Source organism: Primulina tabacum, chromosome 8, assembly GCF_025594145.1.
Source record: "Primulina tabacum isolate GXHZ01 chromosome 8, ASM2559414v2, whole genome shotgun sequence".
NCBI lineage: Eukaryota > Viridiplantae > Streptophyta > Magnoliopsida > Lamiales > Gesneriaceae > Primulina > Primulina tabacum.
Window position 1 is genome coordinate 3,313,907 of NC_134557.1, and position 26,874 is coordinate 3,340,780.

Below are 26,874 nucleotides of genomic sequence, written 5' to 3' on the forward strand. Positions count from 1 at the left end.
TTTTACCCTTATAATATATATTTGTAACTAAAAAAATATTATAAATTTAAATTATATTATTAATCACATATTTTAATATAAAAAATATAAATTTGATTTTGCAATAATTAAAATTTAAAAATATCAATTTTTTAAAAAATTTTTATTTTTTAATAATGTATAGCACTATTTGTTGTGAGGAACCCAGATGATCTTGGTCCCGTCTCTTCCACCGTCCTCTCTTACGTGCAAATTACGTTAGGTTCGTTTGCTTGCAAACTAAAAAAAAATACGTGATTTTCTCATAGATGTGGCGCTTTTGGTTAGGTGCAATACACGTTCAAATCTGTACTTGCCCTAATCCCTGGTTTTGAAAAGTTTAATTTCCGGGGTTGTATCTGAAATCAAACAGTGAATTTGGCAGTAGATACACATACGCGTTTTCATAATTTGCAGTCTTTTGTTGACAATTACCGAACACCAATGTGCTCTGTATCATGATAAAGTCGTGTTCGGCCTTATCGTGAATGTAAGGTAATGTACTTGTGTTTGCTTGATATTTTTCAATTTCAGCTTGTGGGACATTGTTTTGGTTCATATTTTTAATTGATAGCTGTTTGTTTTTTAAATTGATTGTTGCTTTTAGTGAATGATAACGGACATATGCTTTTATGCTCTCTGTTTCTTGTAATGAAACTTTTAGGATGGTGTTTGTTTATCGTCATAAGATTTTTTGCTTAGCCGTGCTTTACATACTGATTGAGGGATCCCCATGATCTCTGTTACTTTGTGTCATTGGGATGAATTTTCATTCTTGGCTGTGATGTCCTGAACTTAAAACTTCTTAAATCTAACTTAGAATGATATGAAATGAATGTGCTAGCCTTTTTGTGCTTCGAGTAATACGTAATTATAGGAAGAGGAGGAGGTAATCTATATCACCTGACCGTGAATCCAGTGATGTGGGATTGGGAAATGAACATTACGACGACTTGCCATTATAGACACTGAATTAAGGAAAGCTTAGTTAAGCTTCAACTATGGTTAATTGTAGACCTTGATTTACTGTTTTAAAAATTAAATTTAGAAGTTGGAACTAAGTATCATTCAATTTTCTTGAAGCATATGTTTTGGTTATCTAGTTTAATGAGAAAGTTGTCTGTTGTTTTCTTCGAGCCACTCTGTCTATCTCAAGCAGTGGAGGCTGCAGCCTCAAGTTTTTATCCGTGAACTTTGGTATTAGGATTACAAAAGGTGTAATTATTAATCTGCTTTCGTTTGAATTCCTGATGAGCTTTGAGTTCAAAGTAATAACTCAAAGTTCTCCCTCGCATAACCTCCAAATAAACTAATTTTAAGAAATAAAATTGTAGTCGTTAATTAGGCAGCGGTTAGATACTGGTGTTAGAATTTTGAAATAGATTGAATACATACATGATCAATATGTCGTTTATTTAGCACAATGAACTGAAATCATCGAGTCGAGCTTTATTTGACAGGAGAATTAGCAATATTAGATATATTATTGTGTGTAAAAACATGAAGCTTATTGTGCTGCTTTTAAGCTATGGAATTTTGGTGAATGAGTTATTTCATTCTTCCTTGATAACAATGAGAATTTTCAAAAATCATTTGCTTTGACCAAACTTGAAATTCTGCATAATAATAATCTCCAAGAAACTAGATTGACACGAGACGTGATTGTATTGTTTTTTTTATGTTTTAGATTTAACCTTAGCATTATTACAAAATTCTTCGATATTCTATATTATCATTTGATTACTCTGATTTGATTCTTCTTTTTATTTTTATTTTTGCAAAATACAGAGGCATATGATCAGGGCTGTACCTCCTGTGAGGCTCAATAGGCCATCGCCTCAAGGCCCAGCCCTCACAGAGGTAAAAAAAAAAATCATTAGCCCCGTGTTGTTGAGGTCTGCACCTAAATAGTATGTGCATTGGACATTTTAAAAAAATTTGGACATTGACACATTGAGAACATGATTACTTATAATTATTGTGTTAATTGGAGATTTAATCCAATTGTGTAGAGCCTAAACAATAAAACTACACGGCTCATTAATTGAATTTTTAAAAATTTTGTATGCATACAATGGTAATGTTTGTCCAATATATTTATTATTTTATCTTGTATCAACTCATGTGTTAAACTTTTATAATTTACTTATTGATTATTTGACATCTTTTCTTGAATTTATGTAGTTGGACTCATTTCAAAAAATAAAACACAAAAAATTGTGATACTTACCTATTTTATATATATTTATTTTCTGTTTCTTTGAATAAAATATTATATATATTATTTAAAACAAATAATATATTTTTACAATATTGATTCAATATATTTATCATTTTGTTATTTTGATAGTTTATATTGATAAATTTTAATTTTTAGCAACGCATTTTAAAGTTTTAATTTTAGCAACGTATTTTACAATTTTTGGCAATTTCAATATTTTTCCAATATAATTGTTCATATGACACTGAATTACATTAGAGTCATGTTGATGTTGTGGTGCGCGAAGGAAAAAATTGCAAAGAAATAAATATATAACTCGTAAATTATATTTTCTTTATATCTATAATTAGTTATTTTTAATTTGAAAACTGAGCTTTGTAACAAGATTTTTTTTAACTATCCCTCGGAAGCTGTGAACCACATGTATGATTACTCTTTGATTCAATGAAACCATTATCTCTACTCTTCATATTTTATAATAAACAGTATCATCACCATGCTGTCACTTTCATCCGTAACTAGCAAAGATTATGTTTCTTTTTCTTGCCATTGCGAGCATGACACCGATTTTTTATTGTGTTGTCACGTATGGGGATTCTTCCTTCCAAAGCAATTCTATGCGTGTACACAGGAACAAGGAATTTGTATGCAAATGCAGACATATATACCAGTTGTTCTTGTGAATACTATAGACAAATTTGGTTTGTCTGAGGAAATTACCGCGTGAAACAAAACAAAAAAAAGATTAACATGTAACTATATTTAGTTGTTCGATTAGTGTCTTGAATATGTCTTAGTCCGTGGTTAAGCTTGGGCTAGTTTTAGAAATAATTCAACAAAAAACTTGTTTTATGCTTGCTAGTAGCTAGTGGCTACAGGTCAATGAAAAGAGGTTTTATTAAATCAAGGATGAGGTACATGGTATTATCCACTCGTTAATTAAACCGGACAGAACGTATGATTTCCCCTTAGCCGCCTTCCACTGGAGCTGGATTACAATGTGGAATATGATAATCCAACCCCTGTTCGGCTTAAAAACAATCACAAGTGATCGGATTTGTTATTCAGTGAGCTACTGCACCAAGTTTATGATTAATGAAACACACACACACAAAGAAAAATACCTCACAAGCCTTTTAATTAATTGTTTTTCCACGATGGTCCTTCTGGCGGCTGCCATTTACTTTTTTTGTAAGAGAAATATGGACACCAGGATCATTGTGACGATGACTGCAATTGTAAAGGATCGAATTGTTTACTCCCTGGACATTGCTATTCAAGAATACTGATGTTGGCGAAGACTGCATTTCCATTCCCCTGCTAGTTTTGCCCTCCTTATTTGACTTTCCTTCTTCACCACTTTCACTGCTTGACTTATCAATGTTACTTCCATTGTAATTGTTTTTATTTTTGTATATGAGCTGAGGGTTTCCCGGTGGGTAACCTTTCCTCTGGTTAGGACTTAATTCCATTATGGCACCTTTGTTCTCCCCCGCTAGTGTTATCACCTTCATGCCCAACTCATCAGAATCTGAATTTTTTTTGCTAGTGCCTTTAGTGTTCATCACATGGTCTCTCCTTCCACTGGAATCAGCGCGTTTGTTATGAGAATTAGTCATTTCCTTTGGTTTTTCAATGGTTTCTTGCACTAGCACTGTCTTTTGTTCAACTTCAGCAGGGAACTCTGGCTCACTCTCATCTTCAGTCTTCTGAGTAGGTGGCAAAGTGAGAGGAGATGGAGGGTTTGATAAAGGGTTGATTTTGGGAGATTGTTCTGGGGTTCTCTCCGAAGGTTTTACTGTTTTCGGAGATGAAACAGGTGTTGCAGCCTTGAGCCCTGTTGTGGCTCTATTAGCTGCAGGACTTGCAACAGGTCTTGAGGCTGGAGCAGTCGGCATCGAGGAGGATGGTGGATTTGTTTTTATTTTAGGAGATGAAGGTATGGGAGATGATGATATTAGTGCATTTCTTGAAGCTGTTATTGGTACTTTTGGGACAGGAGAAGTTGCATGCGGAGCAATGGTTGGGGAAGGTGCTGGTGGAGTCTGGGGTGCCAGTGAAGTGGCTGGTACACTTGGTCGAGTAGGTTGAAAAGTAGATGGTACAACTGGGGAACTCTGTGGAGCTTGAACTTGTGCTGGTGGAGAAGGTGGGGGAGCAGTAGTTTCAGATGGTTTAATTTGAGACTTTGGTGCAGTTGCAACCTGTACTGGGTTTGTAGTTGGAGACCTTTCTGGAGCTGTTTCTGGTGCTGCGGTTACAATCGGAGACCTTGGTTGAGCTACAGCTGGTGTAGGGCTTGGCTTTGGAGAACTTCGGGGAGCAGGTGGTGGTGGTGGTGGTGGTGGTGATGGTGGTGGAACTGCAGTGCTAGGTGGAGGTGCTGGCTCTTGACTTTGAGTTGGTACCACAGGTGGCATAATTGGGATCGTAGGAATTATTGGGCGTGTTATAGCTGGCATCGGTGGGGGTGGACGGATGGGAACTGGCTGTGCAACTGGAGGGGGAGGTTGAGGAGCAGGATCGGGAGTGGGTGTTGGAGCTGGTGCAGCCGGACGATTACCTAATGCAGGGAACCGAAACCATGCTGGACGAGGCTGTTGGCTAGCCATTTGAAAATACGGGATAGCCTAAAATGCTGTAACTTTGTGTGTGAACAAATTATGAAAAGAATACTGGAAATGGTAAGGATTAACCATCTGGTTATACTCCTATGTATATATACTTGAAAACAAGCATGAAACACACCCCTTCCACATTTGTAGAAAAGAAAGGAAAGACGATTGTTGAGGAAAGTATCGATTCGGAAAAAAGAAAATACCGGTAATAGCTCGGAGTAGTCATAGTTAAGGTTGGTATCACCTCTTGGATGGGGCCATGGACATAAAAAGTGTAAAAGTGCTGCATTCGGCTGTGCCACAAGGGATTCTTAAAATCTACTTCTACATCACGCATGTTCCATCAGACTTTTGAGAGCCATCAATATAAATTAATCTCACCAATTCGAGTATTTAACTTATATCCGCCGAAATTTTCTGTGAAATGCTTCTAACATTGTAAACTATGTGCCTGTTGTCGGATTCAATGCTCAAATTGCGGCTGCTGATGCTACTTGAAGTTTCGATGTTCCTGCATCGTATATTATATGCTGATGGTAAAGAATAAATCACAGGAAATGTAATTTTATTAAAACTACAGAAGTGTGGTATCGGTAATTCGGTAGCTTGAGATTGGTTGAACTTTGTGGTTCACAGCTGGATGTGCGTTGCCTTGACTTTGCTTGTGGGTACAACGATTCTTGATGTTGTCTTACCTTTATGTTTTTTAAGAGTAGTATAATGAACTGGATGGCTTCATGAGAGGGGTTTCCAAAATTCAGGTGGCTTTTGTTGCCTTATAACCCCTCCTCTAGAGAGAGTCATCGCACGTGATAGATGCTTTACGGATTAGACCAGCAGCCTACCTAGAATGTCATGCCCGATTTCTATGTATCTCGTCTATTTATTAGATTTGTGTCGCCTGAAATTTTCTTATGTTACATGTTCTTTTGTCTGTTAGGACTGATCAGGTTATCACTATGTCTCTTTTTTTATCACCTTAGTTAATTACAATTGGAAGGTTAACAATATAGTCTGGTGGAATTTATTCTCGATGTTGAAAGTGGCTTCTTTGTCTTCAAAGTTTATGCCTTGTAGAGAAGGCCTCATTCTGTGTGCCCACTTTTAGCGACACAAAATAAAAAGAATTATACCACCTTTGTTTATTTATTATAGTTTTGTACGATGTGGAGAGTCCACATCTCACATTTTTGAAAACCGAGGGAAGGCCCAGATTACTCTGTTTCTACATATTATTCGGAGTTGGTTTTATTCAATTTTACGATTTTTATTTAAGCTTAAAAACGTGTTTAAGCTATTCGTTTTTTTTTTCATTCCGTGTGAAATAGTATTGCATAGGGTGAGCATATGTTTTTTATAAAAATAAAAAACATATCAAACCAAACTATTAATAATTAAAAACCAGACCAAATCGAACCTATGGTTTTGGTGCAGTTTAGTTTGGATTATGTCTTTCAAAATTTATCATATTTCCAACTAAAATATTTTGATTATTTTTACATATAATTTTATTTTTTATAACTAATTATTATAAATAAAAAAAATATCAATAAACACACAGACGATAAAATATTTAAAAACGTAATGTATGATAATCAAATTAATATTTGACATAAAAATATATAAATCCTCAAAATAAATTACTTCTCCTTCAAAAGAACTGATATCTTTTAAAAGTTATTAAATTTTAATAATTGAAAAGATTATAGTAAATCAAGATTTAAAAATAATCTATAGGGATGATTATTTTTTCCGCAGAAAAAACCCGAAATCGGACGGGGTTGGGGACTATCAAGTTCGTGTTTGAGTATTATTTTATTTTGAATCTTCGCGATAGTTGAGGATGAATACGAGGATACTATTCTAACATCAGAACTTGTCTCGATAATAATAATAAGTTAGTATATACATATTCACGTACTGTAAATGTTTATGATCTTTTATCTCCTCACCCATCAGCCGAGACTCTCATTTTATTCACTTCACCGTTTCAGCTACTTTAAGCAACCGTATTGCCTCCGTTGAGCACCAAAAATAGAAAGTATATACTTTTTCGGGAAGCTATCGACGATGTCTATCTTTCTATACAACTTTTGTCAAGAAATATTTCGACTTCCTCGGTTCCTAATTCTCGCCAGCCGCCTGTTCTACCTCCATTTGAGGTCGTCCACCGCTGTGCAACCTCTCCAAGGTGTTGGGGAAGATTGGAGCTAGTTTTCGGAACCAAGTCGGTTTTTTTGTTCACTTGTAGATAAAATTTGAATCCAAGGTTTGAATTTATGCATTTGAGGTCGGCTTTTTTTTTTTTTTTGGGTATAATGGTTGATATATATTTTAGTATTGATTGTAAGTGAATTATTGAGTCGATAGGGTTACATTTGAATTTTCTGAAATTATTGATTGGAGTAATAATTTGAATTTTCCATATTTATATTGTTGGGAATTCGAATTTTAGTGCTGAATAATTCTATATTGGATGTTTAATGATTTTCGAATTTAATACCTTTGTGGTCAGGGTCAAAGTCGAGAATTTCTCCGTTAGATACAATTAAAATGGGACGGAGATATAATTTGAAGATGAAGATGATAATGACAAATTCATTCCTACCTTCCAATTCCTTACTATTTACGAAACTGAGATGAGATTTGAGGTCATCTCCAAGCATTACGTTATCTTGATTTAACACCAACTTTAATATACTGTAATTCTTACACCAAATACAAAATACATTTCAAACAATCAGCTCTGAACTCTACACTGAAAAAAAATATTTTCAATTATTTTATTCAAATACAACTAATTTATTCTACAAAATATTTATTAACAATTTAATTAAAATATCAATACATTAATATTATATCAATTAATTAATTTTTAAAAATAATTAATTTAAATTATAATTACATAAGTTTATATAATTAAATCATATTTGTATATATTTTTATTCAAATAAATAATGTAAATATTTTTAAAATTTTTTATTCAAATAAATATTACACTATAAATAATAAACAATATAAATATTTATAAGCTAAATACTTTTTATAAAAAATATACAAGTTTATTAAATTTAATAACTACAAAAACAAACAAACAAAGACTATAAAAATGTTTGAATTTTTTATTCTTATTGTTTTCTACAATGTTGCACCAAATTTGGTGCAACACCGTAACTCTCCTCTGACATAGCACGTAAGATGGTGCTGCGTTGGAGTAGAGAAAAAGACGCTATTTTAATATCAGATGCTAAGATAAGATAGCATCGGGTTGGAGATGACCTGAATGAGGATTTAATCCTCCCAAATTCGGTACGAGAATTTCTCGATTAGACATAAGTGTGTATGAGAGTATATATATAATTCAGGAGCGAGGATGGGATGCTCTCACCACGCCGCCCCATTGTATTGCCATCTCTGATGATTTATTATGATAACTTAATGATTATAACAGGAGTGAACCAATTATTACGATTTGGGTCGATTTGCTCCAGTCGTCCGTTGCTACCAAATATGGAGCTCCGCATTAATCAGTGGGCCTTGAGCATCACCAGCAGTGCTTTCTCATAGTCCTCTGTTGCTACTAGGCAATATAGCAAAGCACGAAAGTAACGTTGTAACCCAAGATCCACTTTTTCAGCAGGCCCATAAATTGGATGATACGAGTGAAATTTTAATCGCAGTTGTGAATTACAGCAGCATCGATCTAATTCTCCAGTTTTTTAAGACACAAACAACTAAACAATCTAGGTAAAGGAACCAATAATAAACAGAAACTTAAATAAAAAGAATAATTAAGTATATCCCTCGTGTATGTCGGTGTTAGGAGATGATTAAGATGCATTGGAGGGTCTTTGTTTTGCCACATCACTTAATTCTCACCAATCACGTCTCCCTATTTTTTTATATAAAAAAAATTATGTGAAGTTGAGTATAAACCCACATATTTTGATGGAATATGAGTCGTTGGATCTGCGGTAAAGACATCACATTATTAATTGTAGAAGATTCCAGGAATCTCTTTCATTTAATTAAAAATCCCAAATACTCAGATGAATCAATTATATATGTAAACATATATTAATTAAATAATTGAACGGAAAAAGTAATCATCTACTGAGCAGACCAAATCCACCGCCAGTCTACTTTGACAATTAATTATTCTTATATTTAATAATTAAATACACGTTAACCCCGATTAGAAGCGTTTGCAAACACGCTTTAGTTTTACTTGGAAAATCTTGCTAAGAATTACTCTTGATTGGTAAGGCGTCATGTATAGTTCACAATAACAAACACGAGCAAACAAACACTCATTATTAGGAGATTAATCTAATTAGTATAATTATATCACGAATGATCATAATTACAATATTTATATAAAGAAATAAAATTTTTGTGTACTCGCAAAAATATTTGAATTGTAAATAATAATAACAAGGACCTCTATTTTATTCTATTGGTTATTTCCGGTTCGGTCGACCCTACCCCTGCGGGCACTGCCTGCAGGGGTCGATCCAACGGCTCGGATTTTTTCGAGGCAATTTTTTATTTTTTTTTTACAGGGAGGTGGGCCCGGATCACTCATGTGGAGTGATCCGGGCCGTTCATTGCCCGTGCAGGCACTGCCTGCACGGATAGGTTGAAACAAACCGTTATTTCCGCCGCAGGTTATTAACTCATAATAGTGCATTAATGCCGTGGTCCTTGTATTGATTCACCAAACAAAGAAAAACACAAAAGTCGATGAAATTACCACCCTCGGATAAATTGATACTTTTTCTCCCATCTGTCAATTTAACTATCAATCTTTATCAATATTTTTTTTAATAAAAAAAAGTGCACCTTTTCTTGCAACATATCTCCGATCGTATATTAAATTTGAAGTTTACAAAATAGATCATTAGTTTCCACAAAGAATAAATTTCTGAAAACCTTGTTCTTCTTTTTATTACATATACATAAACATATACGTATACATATATAAAAGAGAAACAAAGAAGAGGCAAACAGGATTTTACAATTTTCATCGGACCATTACCTTTTCCCTCAGCATCAGATGTTGTTTTCCCACAAGAGTCTCGTCTGCTCTTCAGTAATCCCATACATATATACAACGTATATACATGTGTGAGTCTGAGTGTGTGTGTGTTCCCTCTCGGGAATCATTCGTGAATTGAAATTAGCCTCAAACAGTCTCTATTGCTGTTACAGATGATGGCCATGTCAATATTATCGATTATTTTCTCTGTTCTATGCTCGCTATTTATCTTCCGATGGTTTCTGCATCAGACCGGTCTCATATACGCGGCGAGGAAATTTGTCGACTGGGTCAGCGACGGGATTCACGTCCATCTACTCCTCAAGGTTCCCGAGTTCAACGAATCCACTCACCAAGAAAACCAGTTTTTTCGCCGGGTTTTTCTGTATGTCAATTCTTTGGCTTCCTTGGAAGACTCGGACTTCACCAATCTCTTGGCCGGCAAAAAGCCGAACGACATCGTTTTGTCCATCGACGATGATCAGGTCATACACGACTCGTTTCTCGGAGCCAGGGTTTCGTGGCACTACAGAGTCCAAAGGGATTGTGAAAACCAGGTGGTTGCGCGAAGTTTCGTGTTGACAATCAAGAAAAAGGATAAGCGTTGGATTCTGAAGCCTTATCTTCAACACGTACATACTGTTTCTGATGATATCGATCATAGGAGAAAAGAATTGAAGTTTCACAGTAACATCAACGGTAGGTGGAAATCGCTTCCGTTCCATCATCCCGCTACTTTCGATTCGGTCGTTATGGACCCGGATTTGAAGAGCAAAATCCGGTGTGATCTGGAGACCTATCTCAAGTCCAAGCAGTATTACCACAAGATAGGCCGTGTTTGGAAACGAAGCTACCTGCTGTATGGCCCTTCCGGCACGGGAAAATCTAGCTTCATTGCCGCCGTCTCGAATTTGCTTGGTTACGACGTGTACACCATTAATTTAACACAGGTGGCGGATGATTCTGATCTCAACACGCTTCTGTTGCAGACCGCGTGCAAATCTTTGATCGTGGTAGAACATTTGGATCGTTACATTTCGGAGAAAGCTACGGCGAAGATCACGGCATCCGGTTTTTTGAATTTTATTGATGGAATTTCGAATTTCCAAGACGAAAAGATCATGATTTTCACGTTGAACAGCAAAGAGGGGATTGATTCCGCGATGTTAAGGCCTGGAAGAATCGATGTTCACATCCACTTTCCCAATTGCGATTTTAATTCTTTCAAAAGTTTGGCATGCAATTATCTAGGTGTTAAGGAGCACAAATTGTTCCCACAAGTGGAGGAAATCTTTCAGAGCGGCGCCACCATGAGCCCCGCCGAGATTGGCGAATTAATGTTAGTGAACCGGAGCTCGCCAAGTCGCGCGTTGAAATCGGTGATTACTGCCTTGCAGTCGAATGCCGCCGTAAAGGCTGGACCACAGCTGTACAACAGTGCCTCGTCGTCGCCGGTGCCTTCGTATTTGGCGGAGGAAGCTGGGGGCGTGCTCTGGAAGGACACAGTGCCGAAAGAGTTTCGGAAGTTGTATGGACTTTTGAGGTTGAAGAGTTGCAAGAAACCTGGATCTTCGGATCATGATGACGAAATTATCGACCGATAACATTTCTCGAGCCGTATGGTATGGTATACATATTTTTTTAATTCGGGACTAAAAATGTAAGTTTATTTTACGATAAATTGTTGTTCTTTTTCCATTCGACTCTGCAATTTGTGGCGTAGATTAATAGGTTACTGGGTTACTTAGACGCTAAAGTCTACGAAACATATTAATATTCTTGTTGATATTAATTAGTTGGTTGTGTATTTGTGATGTCGCAATGTCCCAAACACGGCTGCATTCAATGGTTGTGCATGATACAGATGTCCGCCAATTACCCAAGAAAACACTAACAAAAATATATATAAATTATATCTTATCAGATTATTGGACATAGCCTTCAATTACGCCTCAGTGTGGCAAACAACATCATTACATCACTTTTGTATTTGATCATTCATCACACGCCTCAGTGTGGATTTTTAGATGTCGAATTTCGTTCCTTCAATTCAATTCCCGCTTAGAAAAGGGACCGTAACATGCAAATTTCAGCTTTTTTGTATAAAAGTTTAGGTATCTGAGAAATGGGATTTGGAGGGAGGCCGTCGTGTATTTGTCACATAAAAAGACCAAATGAACAACAAAAAAAAAAAGTAAAAGATATATCATGGTTTGTGCTTTGCTTAAAGTTTTAAGATTTATCTTCTCTAAGAATATTTCCCAACTATACATATGATATGTGTTTATTACCCCAATATAGAGAAAGTTGGTAGTAAATCAATAAAAGGAAATTGAAAAAGAATATATAACTGGCTATTAAATGTAGGGAGAATAACGAAAAATGAAAAGAAACTACATACGGAGTCTTTTGTATTTGGCGCGAGCAGGCTTTTTCCGGGGCCAAGTCGTGAGAAATTCACGCGCAACCAACTTCTTCTACTGGAACATCAAATCATTCGAGTATAGTACATAAATTATTATTTAATAGAACCTAATTTGCATTCATGTTGCCAACCTAATGGAAGCAAACATGGACGCCACCAAAAGTGGCGACGCTATGATTGTATTGTGCTTCCTTTTCGATGTGGATGGATGCTTGTTGAGTAAAATAAAGACACTCAGCAATCACGGTGAAATTACTTTCACAACAATATATATATATATATGTTATCAACGTACGTCATTTTGTTCAGTTTTATTGTTAATTTAATCTAATACTTTCTGCGAAACAGTTTATTTATTTTTTTTGTTTGGGGTAGAAGTTTTTTAAAATTGCGTCTCATCTCGAAAACTCATAAATATTTGGAATGTTAGTGTCATGTACACTGTAAAACAGTATCTATATATTTAATAAACTATTGAAATAAAAATTAATTTGGTCATATTTTTAGGTGAAAGGGGAAGAATCCGAGTATAAGTATAGCACCTTTGAATTTGAACAATGGGCTCTGTTGACCAAAAATTGATTTACTGTTGATATCAAGAGCTACTAATGGGCCTTAGTCCGTTTGATTATCAAATAAGCCATAGCCCATGGGCTTTAACATGCGAAGTCCGTCAACGGATCACTTTGCTCCACGTGCGTCGGGCAATACTAGGGCTCCGTTCTCGTGGCTATATAATGTTATTGTTCTAAAAATTCATTTGTAAGAAAAAAACATTTTACCTTTCCAAACCTGTTCTCGTTTAAAAGGTGGGTTCGCGAGGCTAGGGTTCTTCAGTCTGTGCTTGTGTTTACGAAAGCGGAGGTAATCTTCGTTTTCTATATTATGATAAAATCTGTTGGCCAATCTCTTATGTTTTTGCGTTCGAGATATTTGTTATACTGTTTATTAAGATTTTTCGTATTTACGTCCTGTTTTCCCCAGGTCAGATCTGTGAGATAAGATGAGGCCGATTTTCTGTGGAAATTTTGAGTACGAGACTAGGCAATCGGACTTGGAGCGATTGTTTTCCAAATATGGAAGGGTTGACCGCGTCGACATGAAATCGGGTACCGAAGAAGCTTTAGCTTGTGTTGTGGATCGATTTATTAAAATTCGAGGCTTTGTCTGTTTTATTCGCGCGGATACATTATTTTCTGTTTGATGTAGTCTTTGAAGTTATTTATTCTTTTTATGGGACCATTGAAGTGTTGTTTCTGTTGTTTGTAGCACCCGCTGGTAGATAGGGTAACTGTATCTTTATTGAGGAGATGAAGTGATTAGTAGAACGCCTTTTTGGTGTATGGTTATTGATACATATTTGAACGCGTTTTTTTCCTTGTTTTTCCTGATTTTTAATCCTCAGTAACTAGAATAGAGCCCATAACCTTATTTCTTTTTGGATTTGTTTGAACTTTGTGGAACTTGTATGGTAGTTGGTATGGTGCTCTTAACCGTTCAACACCTGCAGTTGCTTAGGCCAACTAACTTGTCTAATGGCATTTGTTCCTTCTACACCTGAAACCTTAATGAAATCACCCCTCCAAATGTGAGAGTGAATAAATTCATTGAATTGAAAAATTGAAAATGAAATGGCAGGGCAGTAGAATATTTGTCGGGGAAGATCTCCATGTTTAAGTGTTTGTTTTGACGCAGGAACATTTGCTAAAGGAAAATGAGCTTCTATACCGGCTTGCAGTCTTCTCTGCAATAAAAACTTCGAATGCCAAGGCTACCTAACTGCTTATCTGCTCTCCTTATGGTCGACGGAAACATTCTACATATCTATCACCCAATCTCCCCTTTGATTTTCTTGAATGCTTAAAGTTGCTCTCTCACCAGAATGGTAATGGTGAGGTCTATGAATTCATCATGTCATGCCTACCTATAATGATAAGGGTTCAATATGTCAAGTTCATCATCTCATGCCTACCATCAATAATGATAAGGCGATCAATGAGGTCTAGCTTGCCATTTCTTCAATGTACTGAACTCTGTGCTCTGAAAATGATGAAGCATGCTTAGCAATGACTACTGAGGCCTGACACAATGGATCTTGCCTTTACTTACTTGCCTACATCATAATACGTCTTGCTTTAGTTCTTCATGCAATGCCTCTACATCCTAACTTTCATCAGAACCTTCCCATATTTGCAGGTGTTGTATGTTATTTTATTCTCTGTCAGGAAAATTATCCTGACTTGACTGATGCAAGTTTTCAATGCAAGGCCTCCGGGATGGTTTATTCTTGTCTCTGCTTCTCATACTTTTCCCCTCTTCAGGATTTGCTTTTGTGTATTTTGAGGATGAACGTGATGCTGATGATGCCATCCGTGGTCTTGACAACATCCCCTTTGGGCATGATAGGCGCCGCTTGTCAGTAGAATGGGCAAGGGTATACTTACTTCCGAATAGGTTTATAGTTTTTTGTTCACATATGCAACATGGATACGTTCAGCATGATCTGGTTGAAACTTGCCGGTTTGTTTTTTTTGTTTGGGCTATGTTTCTTTGTAATGGTTAAGAATGTCTTAATGTTATTATCGTTTCAACAGGGTGAACGAGGCAGGCATCGTGATGGGAGAGCAGCAAATCAGAGACCTACTAAAACACTGTTTGTTATCAACTTTGATCCTGTGCGTACTAGGGACCGGGATATAGAAAGGCACTTTGAGCCTTATGGGAAGGTTCTTAATGTACGCGTTCGTCGGAATTTTGCATTTGTGCAGTTTGAAACGCTGGAAGAAGCCACAAAGGCTTTAGAATGCACACATATGAGGTATGTTTGACAGTTGATTTGGTTTGTGGTTCTATTCCGTATCTTTTAGCATGACTGACAAATTGTATTGTGAATTTTGCAGTAAGGTACTCGACAGGGTGGTTTCTGTTGAATATGCTTTGAGAGATGACGATGAGAAGGGTCCGGGAAGATTCAATAGCCCCAGAAAGGATTATGGGAGACGTGGAGGTAGCCCTTACCAGAGATCGCCAAGTCCAGGGCTTCGCCGGAGTCGACCGAGCCCTGATTATGAGCGAGCCAGAAGCCCAATTTATGATAGGTATAATGGTCCTTCATTTGACAGAGCCAGGAGTCCAGAATATGCAAGATACCGAAGGTAAATGAATTTCAGGAAATACCTACTTTGTTGCTGGTATTTCTTTGGCGTTTTCTCTTTATAAAAATGAATTCCTCGAATGCTTATCAGAGAAAGGAAGATTTTTTTTTTCCTAAAATGGTGTGAACCTTTTGCTACACCACTAGCAATTTTATAAAGCATTTCACGCAACTACTTGTGAGTTTACTTGTTTCATGTTCCTTCTACAGTAGGTCACCTGTTCGAAGGTAAACGGCAGGGTTGTGCTAGGCAAATGGAGGTTGATTTTCTATTATGATGTAGGAAGTCTGTAATATTCTACTTCCTTAAAAGTACCGGAGACCTTACTTGGACCTAATTCCTCCATTTGTATTTTTAATTCGATTGATTCTGATGGTCTGGTCTGCCAGGATCTTATAATTGGAAACAGTGGTAATGGACCATGTGATGGAGTTTCTATTATGCATATGGTACTGTAGTTTTACTGGAATCCCATATTTGATGAATTTTGTGTCATCTGAGTAGGGAAGGATAGAATCATAAAGAAAGTATACTTTGAATATGAAGCTGAGTAGAGCATGAAATGTTGAGGTTCCATTGATAATATTCACTTGCCGAGCGGGTTACATTTTTGAAAGTATCCGATAAATCTGGTAGTGGATAAGTATGATCGCATTGTGTGGTTATCCCAAGAATTCATTTCACTCTAAATCAAATAAAATAAAATAAAAATGTTCTCATTTTCATTGTTATTCCCAAAATTTTAGTTTAAAAAAAATAACACTTCTCAACACGATCATCCTAATCTATATTTATATAAATATACATATTTTCTTTTTTATATATTCTTTTAATAATAATCATTAATACATTTTTATTTTTTTCATATATTTTTTTAATATTAATCATTAATACATTTTTATTTTTAAATTTAAAATTTACTTTTTTCATATATTTTTTTAATAATATTTTATATCTATATCTCTGTTATCCTTATCTTCATTTAATATCTATATAAATTTATGAATGTAAATTGTGAATTTACATAAATTTACCTTCATTTAGTAATAATCATTAATACATATTTTTTTCATATATTCTTTTAATAATAATCATTAATAAATTTTTATTTTTTTCATATATTCTTTTAATAATAATCATTAATATATTTTTATTTTTAAATTTAAAATTTACCTTTTTCGTATATTCTTTTAAAAATATTCTATATCTATATCTCTATTATCCTTACCTTCATTTAATAATAATCATTAATAAATGTTTTCTTTTTCATATATTTTTTTAATAATAATTATTAATACATTTTTATTTTTAAATTTAAAATTTACATGAGTTAATACATATATTTTTTTCCATATATTCTTTTAATAATAATCTATATCTATATAAATATATGAATGTGAATTGTGAATCTAAATATATCTACAATTCACATTCGAGATCAAATTCACAAAAAATCACTATCATAATGTTATAAATTGTTAGTATTACGAACATTAAGGTAATAATGAGAAGACGAATAGAGATGAGTGTGATTAAATAAAATTAAATTATTAATAAATATTAAGGTCATATAACACATTTTTTTTCCCATTTAGAATGTAGATATATTTAGATTACTTATATATCAACAAAAATACGTGATTGATAGAAAATATTTGTATGTAGGTGATTTCATTGCAAACATTTAAGTTATTTAATCAATTTTCAATATATGATGCTAAATACATATTACTAAATAATATATTATCTATTAAATCTATGACTTTCATTTGTGAGGTTACTATTATATATTTTTTTTTGTTTTACAATTTGTCATGTTAATGATGTTATTTAAGTCATTTTTTATCTTAGTTTAATAAGATCATTAATAGTGTATTTAACTCAATCAAACTAATTATTATTTTAATTTACTTTTAAATTTAATTTTAATTACTTAAATTTATACATTGCCGTCAAATAATAATGGTAAGACAAAGGGAGATGAGTCGGATTGAATAAAAATAAATTATTAATAAATATTTAGTCAATTTTTTTATAAATGATGCTAAATAAATATTACTAAATAATATGTTCCATTTGACCATTTTGTATTCTTGCAATAAGAGGAGTTTTTTACTCTAGCGTTAACATGTTTGATTGTTATATGTCATTTGTATTGATCATGTAATTGTGTTTGGATTGTTTATGTGATTTGTTTGTTTGCACGAAAAGAGAGAACAAAATCAAATATCCAACAAAAATGATTATTTTTCAATTTTTTATTGTTGAGATATTTTGTTAATTTTTAAACACATAATGCATGTTTTCTGTTTGCTTAGATTACTTGGTTTGAAGTGACTTAGAAAATATTAAAAAAATTGAAATATTTCTTCGTTTTTACCTTATGTCTCAGAATATCAAGAGATAATATTTTTTATTTATTGGGGCAATTGCAATTAGAGGAGTTTTTTTACCCTAGCGTTAACATGTTTGATTGTTATATGTCATTTGTATTGATCATGTAATTGTGTTTGGATTGTTTATGTGATTTGTTTGTTTGCACAAAGAAAAGAGAAAACAAAATCAAATATCCAACAAAAATGGTTATTTTTCAATTTTTTATTGTTGAGATATTTTGTTAATTTTTAAACACATAATGCATGTTTTCTGTTTGATTAGATTACTTGGTTTGAAGTGACTTAGAAAATGTTAAAAAAATTGAAATATTTCTTCGTTTTTACCTTATGTCTCAGAATATCAAGAGATAATATTTTTTATTTATTGGGGCAAATGTATTTCCAAACTTCTGTCTATAAATCAATATTTAAAATTTTTACGACATTATTATATTCTCTAATCAATTTGTTTTACTTAGATTGATAGAAGGCATTTTAGTTTGAGTTTTTATGTATTTGCTTATATTATTTTTGTAATATTATTTATTATGAAAATAATAGGTGAACTACAAAATTTGGTAGGTCTAAGAGTCCTCTGGTGAACGACAAATATGGATAAATTATTAAAATATATAATATTCAGTAGATTTTTGGCATGCGATTTTGTTCTAATTCAATGATTATGCATGATTCTAAATTTTTATTGTATCACAAGTTAACACATGCCTAATATTTTTCTATGGTTTAAGAAAAATTGTGTGACTTCCTCCAATATTATCTCGATATATTTCGAGGTGACAACAAGATTGTTTTTGTCTCTTTTTTTAGTCAAAGTGTCTAACCAGCTAATTCATAACATATATGATGGTAGCATAGAAAACCCCTCGTCAAATAAATTCACTTAGCCAAATATTGAAATTCAAATAAAATTCTACAATATTTCATCAAATTAATTTTGACTATCATAAAATGCTCATGAAATCTAAATGATTATATTATTAGATGAGAATCATGAGATATTGAAAGAGACAAATATTTTGACATATATTTGAATGATATCTCATATGCATATCTTAATTACATTATTCGTATCTCTTCTCAAGATTTTTAAAATACAATAATTAATTTTGTATATCGTTCCACAAGATATAAAATATTATAAAACAAAATATAAATTCGATAGAAGAAAATTTGTTTAGTTTCAATGAATAATATAATATTATGTTCTAAACGCAACAAATGAGATTTAAACTATATCATCCTCATGACATGATGCACGCAATCATTATTTCAAAGCTTCCAAAAAATGACGATCAAGATGACTTTCTTCAATTGCGTCAAATTAAATGAGGACACAATTCTAAGATATAGTCATTTGAAGAGATTTCAAGTATTTTCTCACAGTGATTGAGAAATAGTTGTTAAAAATTTATTAACCTTATAGCTATATGTTGATAATATTGACAGTAAATATATAAAAATGATATCACAAATATCACAATATTTGAAGAAGATGCAACATCATTCATTGGTTATGTTGTTGAAGAATATATAGGTTATACATATTTTTAGTCACAAGTGAAAACTTATCACGAGTAAAAGCATTTTTTCTTAAGAGTTATAGTTGATGATTGTTAAAAGCGGAAAAATCATTTAACAATAAAAAAATAGTCGGGAAAATAAGATTATCAGATAAAAACAATGTAGAAAACAGAAAAAATGGCGTGATAAAGAAGCAAACTACGAGCATGTCATATCCCCGATAAAGATTGTAAATAACATAATAGATGTTAAAGACGATCATACACTTGCTGAACATACTCAAAATAGTTATATGCATATTATAACAAACTACGACAAAGAGTTGTTGAGTTGTCAAAATCAACCAAGAAGCATTTTGAAAAGTGTGTCAAGTGGATAAGATAATTTATCTGATTCACATACCGTCTATGGTCATGATTTTTTATTTTTTATGGCTTAGTTTGTTTCAGTTGATAAATGTTATTAACCATGTTTTAATTCATTTAAATATTATCAAAATTTCGTACATATATTTTCAACCGTTTATGTTGCACGTACATTTTTCTAGTCAATTGAAATTTACGAACATTTCCGAAAAATGTTGCCATATAAGAGTAAATATGTATTGGTTGCTAAACAAGATGATCAATTTCAAATTATTCGAATGTTTTGTACTTCTGCCAAATATTAGAATATTTAAAAGTTCTAATAATGTAATAATCTATTAATGTGTGTAGATTATAATGTAATCATCTATCAAATTTGATTTTTTATTCCTCCAAACTTTTTATCATATTTAAAAATACACATTACAAGTGAAACCAAGTAATGCTCTAACAATTATTAGGATATGCTCTTGGCTCAAAAATTTTTTTTAAGGGAAGTCAATGAATCTGAGTCCATTAGAATTCGAGACCCGAAAATTTTAAAATTTTTGAAGTACTTAACTTAAACATGAACATGAGGCTTGATGGGTTAAATCTGTTAGATCCGTCAATCAATTATATTATAGTATTTTTTTTGATACAATGTCCTCTCTTTAATGGTTACTTTTAAATAAGCAATGATGTAAAAATTTTCCAGATTGAAATAGCTTTCTATATTATTATAAAAGTAGAGTTAAAAGCATATTTATCATTTTCATAACCAATGATGAACACTATATTTTTAGAATCATAAATATAATATATATTATTACTATTTAAAATTTAAATAAGTCAAGTCTGGTACCCGACTCGTACCATTGTACCCTGCAATTGCTAGGAAAATAAGCACATGCTATGTTATTCATCTCGATATGACGAAGTACACTTATTGTTCCATGATTGAAGAACGGTCCGAGTAAAAATAATGAAAAATCGATCATTTGAAGGAATTACTTGAGGATCAGTTACGGTATAAATTTATACTAATGATGTAGTCGATCATAATAGTATTTATGATCTTACATAAGTTAAGTTCTATATGAAATGTATAATTCATTGATAACCGAACAAAGTATATATTTAATATAAAAGATAGATTTTTTTCGAGCACAACTTGGGATGGGGTGAGGGGATATTTCTATTTTGTTCGACGTGGGTTGGGGAGAAGCTTATGCCAAACCAGCTAACATAGAAGAGATGTTCGCACCATATAGAAAATTGGTTTCTCACGAAGATTATTTAGCCAAGCGAGCATGGACTTCTTCTGATAGCTTGGCAAATGAAATCTATCATTATTGCTGATGAAACTCCGTGCCAGAAAAAAGAAAAGCTCACCCATTTCGCGACTAATTCAGAAAATGAAAACAAGTTCATTCGGGTGTGGTAACTCAACGACCCTCAGCTTTTCTTCCAATTATTAAGCTTGAACATTTGTTAATCTTGAGCCAGATGATGATACTGAAGATGAATGATTTTTATTTTAAAGCAATCGCAATATTGGAAGAAATTATTGGAGAGAATTAAGACACGTATTATATATAAGCATGGATTGCTTCACCTGGAACCCTTTTGAAACAATATAATAATGAAAAGCAACATGGTTTTTTGCATCTGTATCAGCTGTAAAATCTTGGACCGATCAAATTATCTCCCATCTTCCAAAATGTATTTGAGAGATTAAATTATAATCTTTGGTACATTCGGACAAACTAACGATAATGAGCAAGAAAACAAAAAAGGAAAAATAATTGATAAACAAAGCAAACGGGGATAAAATAAAGATAAGAGTGATGATTCCGAGCAACTTAACGGTGTTATTATAATCAAGTAAAAATTTGGCTACGAAAGTGATACGGGATTCTTTAAAGGGTTCCACTATTTTAATAATTAAGAAATGGCTTTCAATGTCGATATGGATCATTTATTGTCTGCACATCCCTAAATCTGGAATGCGAGAGGGTCGCCTTTATAAAGTGCAAAACCCATTGGCCATATAAATTAAACCTCAATTGTTATCTGATTTTAATATGAAAAAGTTAGGAAGGTGTGGTGTTGACTACCAATATCCTCATTTTCAACTTGAAAATGTAGATGGACACGAGTGCAAATGAGTCAAGATCAAACTCGCAAAGTGGACTCGTAGATGACCGACCTCACAGACTCGAGATATGCTCATTTTAACTTCACAAACATATTTGCTAGCTCAAATCACAATATTAGTTTTCGAGCTTGAACCCAAGTTTGTCAAAAAGCTCCATGTTGGTGTTCTGTTTTCTTGTAGATCACGCGTGGAAAACTGCAGAATAACAAGAATGTACCATCTCATACAACTTAATTTAATAGCAGTTACAAAGGAAGCCGCATCCAAACAAGGTGGTTCCAAAAGGCTCCTCACTTGCCAACAAAAGAGAAGAAAGAGAGAAAAAAACGGACTCTCATTGGAAATCTTCAAACATAAAATTTTAGAACTCAGATAGGAGTATGGAAAAGAACTGAGCAAACTAACCACCGTTCCAGTTCAATGAAAATCCACCTTCTTTCTAATCATCCATCTCTTCTTGGTCGTTTCCAAGGCCTCGTACCTCATCCTTGAAAGTTGTTGAAACCATTGTTGGTATTGTGTTTCAATTGCATCAAGCTCCAATTTCAAATGAGTTTCAGGATCTGCATCAAGCATAGTCAAACTCGAACAACTGCTTGTCAGGCTCCCTGCTTTGGAAACTCTACGTTGCTGGTCCAGCGATGGACATTCTAAACTGCTATTCCCAAATTCATGCATTACACAGTCTTAATATAAATCCCTAAACTCCATCTCAGAGACTTCTACATTATCATCTTTAGAAACATTATCATTCTTTATTGAAGAGACTTCACCCGTAGCCTCACAAGTCAGCGATCCATCCGAAAATTTATCAGTTCTTGTAGGCATAAAAAACGGAGACAAAATAAATGCTCCATAAGATGACACAAAACTGGAATTACTTGACAAATCAGCCTGATCATGTTGTCGTTGTCGACAAATTCGAGAATCCATTTGAAATTCAGATCCATCACCTTGTTTGACCATCAACTCATCTGGACAATCAGGTGGTGACCTCTCCCACTGATCTCTGATCAATGTTAGGCCACTTGCACTTATCTCTCCACTGGAGTGACAATCAAATGAAGACTTCCAGTTGGGTAAGATTCTTATTATTAGAAAATCAATAAAGTCAGCAATGAAAGCCACATCATGGTCGGCTAACTCTAACTGCTCAACCATCTCTGCTGCAACTGCAAGCGCCGTGTCTGAATCGAGGTAGAAAAGAAAATCTATATTCCTCACACGGCCTGCATTAGAAAACAAAAGGTCTCTCAGTCCAAATTTGCAAAAGTAGTTTGGTCCAAGTACACATCACTTTTCTCTTAACATCCACCTTTTGATGGTTCAAAAAAATTATTGGTCGACATAAAATACACGTGAGACAATAAATCCAACAGTATAAGCCATATAGGGAGTATTTGCCAATGTAGCATAGAATAGACCATATAGTGTAGAAAAACTAGGCAATTTCATGCTTACCACCCTGATCACCGATGCGAAGGGTTAATGAAATGGAGTTGTCATCATTTTTCTTCCCCTTCAACCTAAATTCATTGTTCTCGTGTAAACGTTGAAACTCCAGCACAGAAGAACTAGGGGTCATGCAATTAGAGTCCGAACTCACAGGCAGAGTATGTTCAGAATCTATATCCATAGAACGAGGATCGCAGTTCATTAATCTCACAGAATGAGGAACTTCTCTAGGCGTGTATAATGAATCACGAAGGCTTTCTTTTGCATGATTAATTTGAAGAAACGGGTCTTTAAGAAGTTCCTTTGCAGACAACCTTTGAGAAGCTGGAACCAAACATTTCTCTATGAATTCTTTGACTTCAGGAGAAGCCATTGCCAAGAGAAGCAGGTTTGATACCCTACCAAAATAGTATACTACCTTAGGATACTTTAGCATAATCTGTCACAATGCAAGATCCAAAGAAGCAAATAAGTGAACTTACTGATGTAACTTTCCTATATATTTGAGCTGGATTTTTGCATTCAGCGTAAGGATATTCCAGAGCAACCATTTCCAGCATGCACATTCCAAAAGAATATATGTCAACTAGTTCATTATAATCCTCTTCGTAAAGCTCTGGAGCCATGAATTCCGGTGTCCCTGACAAAACAACTCAGGAAGTAAGCAATTCTGATACTCTGTTCATTTCATTTATAAAAGCAGGAATATAGCAGTATACCAATGACACTCTTAGCAGTAGGCTGCTGCATGATGGTTGCCAATCCAAGGTCCCCAATTTTAACTTCCCCACAATTACCATTAACAAGAATGTTGTCACATTTCAAATCCCTGTGAATTACAGGCGGGTTTTGACTGTGAAGATAGTCTAAGCCTCGAAGAATCTGCCTTGCCCAATTCTTTACAGCCTTCGTATCCACACTTCTATGTTTTTTACGGAATCTAACAGCCAAAATACAAAATATTGGTTCAAACAAATAAGTTAATGATGCCATTGGCATTAAAAAACAACAACAACAACAACAACAACAAATCATACTGTCTTAGGCTCCCAGAGGTGAAAAGCTCGGTGATCATATTAATAGTCTTTTTCTTGTCATCAATCCATGCATCATAAAACGTGATAATGTTTTCATGCTTCAGTTGTCTAAGAAGATGCACCTCAGAGTACAATTTTTCCAAATCTTCAGGTGAGCGCAACACATCGTCTATCTTCACTCGGTTCCACGCACATTCTGTCCCCTCCAACCGGTCAAATGCCTTATAGCTACAGAAAAATTTCATTTACTAAATGGATTTTCTGGCCAGTCTCTACTGCTGTCAATTAAATTGCACAATGAAAAGTAAAGTTCAGAGTATAAATACATACACAGTCTTGAACGCACCCTTGCCCAGGACTTCATTATACTGCAAAGAGAGGCCAGGAAGGCCAAGTGAGTATGCACATTAAGCATCTCTAACTCAAAATCAAAATGAAAAGTGTCAATCACATACGTGAGAGTCACAGCTCCAGTTATTTGATCATATAATGTCAGATATTGAAGTCGAACAATGCTACTGCTTTGGACACTTTATTTAAAAACCACAATCTTGAAGTTGCATACAAAAAATGAACATTTCAAGAAAACATATAATTTAAATAACTAAATTGACCACAGGAGGAAGCAAAATCCATGGCACTGGAAACTCAGTCTGATCATTTTTTAGATGATATATACAACAATGAGGTATCCACAGGGACTTTACCATCTGGAAACTGTAAGGAAAGATTATTAAAAAGACCCTAAGCTTAGCGTAAAAAGATATGAATCTAACACTATGATATCATGCCCCGGCATTAGGAGCACACGCATAATATGACTTCAAAAAACCAGCAATTTTAAAACAACATAAACTCGACATCAGGAAACACAAAGCTAGCACCACAAATTGCAAATGCAGAAAGGTGAATAGGTGCAAAACAAAATTACCCGAACGTATCGAGCCCGAGGGCATGCCTCCAAATAATCAACATCTGCCTGATCGCAACTACCACAATTCACAGAATAACCTGACAAATTCTCGCTACAATATCCTATTGAAGGAGGGAATCCAAAACCCCCACTGGTGCTCATCACGGTCAAAACAGCAACAGCGGCAGCAATCACAACAAAAGTAAATTAGCAGAAACAAAAACAATTCAAAAACAAGAGGAAAAACAACGGCAGCCTAAGAATCAGAGGATGCAGTTTGGTAAAAAGAGGTTCTTGCTTTTCCGTCGGAAAATGCCTCTGACGAAATGCAGTAACAACCGAAGAGCGATTGCACGGGATTGAATCGGATTTGCCATTTCCAATTCTCATTTGCGTTAACATCTAGAGCCGACACATCGCCAGGATTCCTCAAGAAAAAAGTTTGTGAGGCTAATTTGCATAAAGATCCATGGAGACACGGATTAGAACATGCGCTTCGTGTCATCGACGTGAAATCAATGTCCATTATATTTCTACGACGTAATGCTATAATTCTAATGAGAAAAATAATATCTGATCACGATTCATTAGCTCGCTCATTCATGGAAAAATATATCCTAACATCTGATTTAGTATGATCTTTTCGATCCAAACCCAGTTCCAAAAATGAAAACTTTTTTTAGGCAGAGGAAAGAAACAAGAAAAGAGGAGAAAAGGGATCGAGTAGTCATGAGAAATCAATCAATTTTGGTAGTCGGAATGAAATTTCAAGGGTATGAGATAATGAGAGGAATCATTCTTTTATAATAAGATTGAAATATAAGTTCACATCATAATAAATAATAAATGTATTTGAGATTTATTATTTTATTTTATGTAGCTAATTTATAGACTACTAATATATGAATTTCAAAATTTATCTATTATTTACTGTCGACAATAATTGAAATCAATGTGTTTTATATCTCCTCACATGCATGAATCGAAGGCGGAGAAAAAGAAAGAACAGACAGCTTGAGCGCCATTTGGATGCTCGTTTCATAATTTTGGCCATTAGCCACTTATCTTAAGTTGCATTTGTAACTATAAATTTCAAATCTATATATTTTAAATATATTTTTGTAGTTTTTAGTAAACAAAATAAATTTTAAATTTATCAATTGTATGTTTATATATTATTTTATGTTAATTATGATCAATTTCAATTTCTCATAACAATAAATATATTTGAAATTTATTTTATTTCATTATTTTATTTTATGTAACTAATGTTTAAACAAATAAGACATGAATCTAAAATTTTATCTAATAAATAATAATAATCAGTATATTTTAAATTTATCTCATCACATGCATGAATTGAAGGCGGAGGAGACGGACACTTGTGCGGCATTGGGTGGTCGTTTCATAATTTTGGCAGTCGGTCACGTGAGATTCTTCGCATTATTTAAAGTAAATGTAAATGTGTTTCTATTTGGAATTGATTCATTTTATTGTCTACATCTGTATGGTAAAAATTATTGTCAGGTAATTTTATGGGTCGTATTCTGTGAGACGGATTTCTTATTTGAG

General features: G+C 33.9%; 3 protein-coding genes and 1 pseudogene across 7 annotated transcripts; 2 read left to right on the forward strand and 2 right to left on the reverse strand.

Annotated features, from left to right (window-relative positions):
• Positions 1-3,112: 3,112 nt before the first annotated feature.
• On the reverse strand, positions 3,113-5,057 carry LOC142553000 (uncharacterized). Its single transcript, XM_075662962.1, has one exon. It carries the CDS (start codon positions 4,849-4,851, stop codon positions 3,376-3,378), a length of 1,476 nt encoding a protein of 491 aa, XP_075519077.1. The 5' UTR covers positions 4,852-5,057; the 3' UTR covers positions 3,113-3,375.
• Positions 5,058-9,763: 4,706 nt separating this feature from the next.
• On the forward strand, positions 9,764-11,709 carry LOC142553001 (AAA-ATPase At2g46620-like). Its single transcript, XM_075662963.1, has one exon. The coding sequence runs from the start codon at positions 10,069-10,071 to the stop codon at positions 11,497-11,499; it is 1,431 nt and encodes a 476-aa protein (XP_075519078.1). The 5' UTR covers positions 9,764-10,068; the 3' UTR covers positions 11,500-11,709.
• A 1,356-nt stretch (positions 11,710-13,065) lies between these two features.
• On the forward strand, positions 13,066-16,016 carry LOC142553003 (serine/arginine-rich splicing factor RS31-like). 5 transcript variants are annotated; one of them, XM_075662964.1, is made up of 6 exons: positions 13,066-13,184; positions 13,305-13,429; positions 14,642-14,754; positions 14,915-15,138; positions 15,221-15,475; positions 15,685-16,016. In XM_075662964.1, the coding sequence occupies exons 2-6, from the start codon at positions 13,324-13,326 to the stop codon at positions 15,704-15,706; spliced, it is 720 nt and encodes a 239-aa protein (XP_075519079.1). In that variant the 5' UTR covers positions 13,066-13,184; positions 13,305-13,323; the 3' UTR covers positions 15,707-16,016. The 5 variants fall into 5 exon arrangements, with proteins under 5 accessions (XP_075519079.1, XP_075519082.1, XP_075519081.1 ...); XM_075662967.1 differs by having other exon boundaries at positions 15,688-16,016; XM_075662966.1 differs by having other exon boundaries at positions 13,078-13,184; positions 13,310-13,429.
• A 6,084-nt stretch (positions 16,017-22,100) lies between these two features.
• On the reverse strand, positions 22,101-26,090 carry LOC142553002 (serine/threonine-protein kinase WNK8-like; annotated as a pseudogene).
• Positions 26,091-26,874: the final 784 nt, after the last annotated feature.

Bases quoted from the DNA above. Each gene is read 5' to 3' on its own strand.
- LOC142553001 (XM_075662963.1), top strand. From the start codon at position 10,069: ATGATGGCCATGTCAATATTATCGATTATTTTCTCTGTTCTATGCTCG.
- LOC142553000 (XM_075662962.1), bottom strand. From the start codon at position 4,851: ATGGCTAGCCAACAGCCTCGTCCAGCATGGTTTCGGTTCCCTGCATTA.
- LOC142553003 (XM_075662964.1), top strand. From the start codon at position 13,324: ATGAGGCCGATTTTCTGTGGAAATTTTGAGTACGAGACTAGGCAATCG. The intron at 13,430-14,641 runs GTACCGAAGAAG...TCCCCTCTTCAG, and splicing joins CCGCGTCGACATGAAATCGG to GATTTGCTTTTGTGTATTTT. The intron at 15,139-15,220 runs GTATGTTTGACA...TGAATTTTGCAG, and splicing joins TTAGAATGCACACATATGAG to TAAGGTACTCGACAGGGTGG.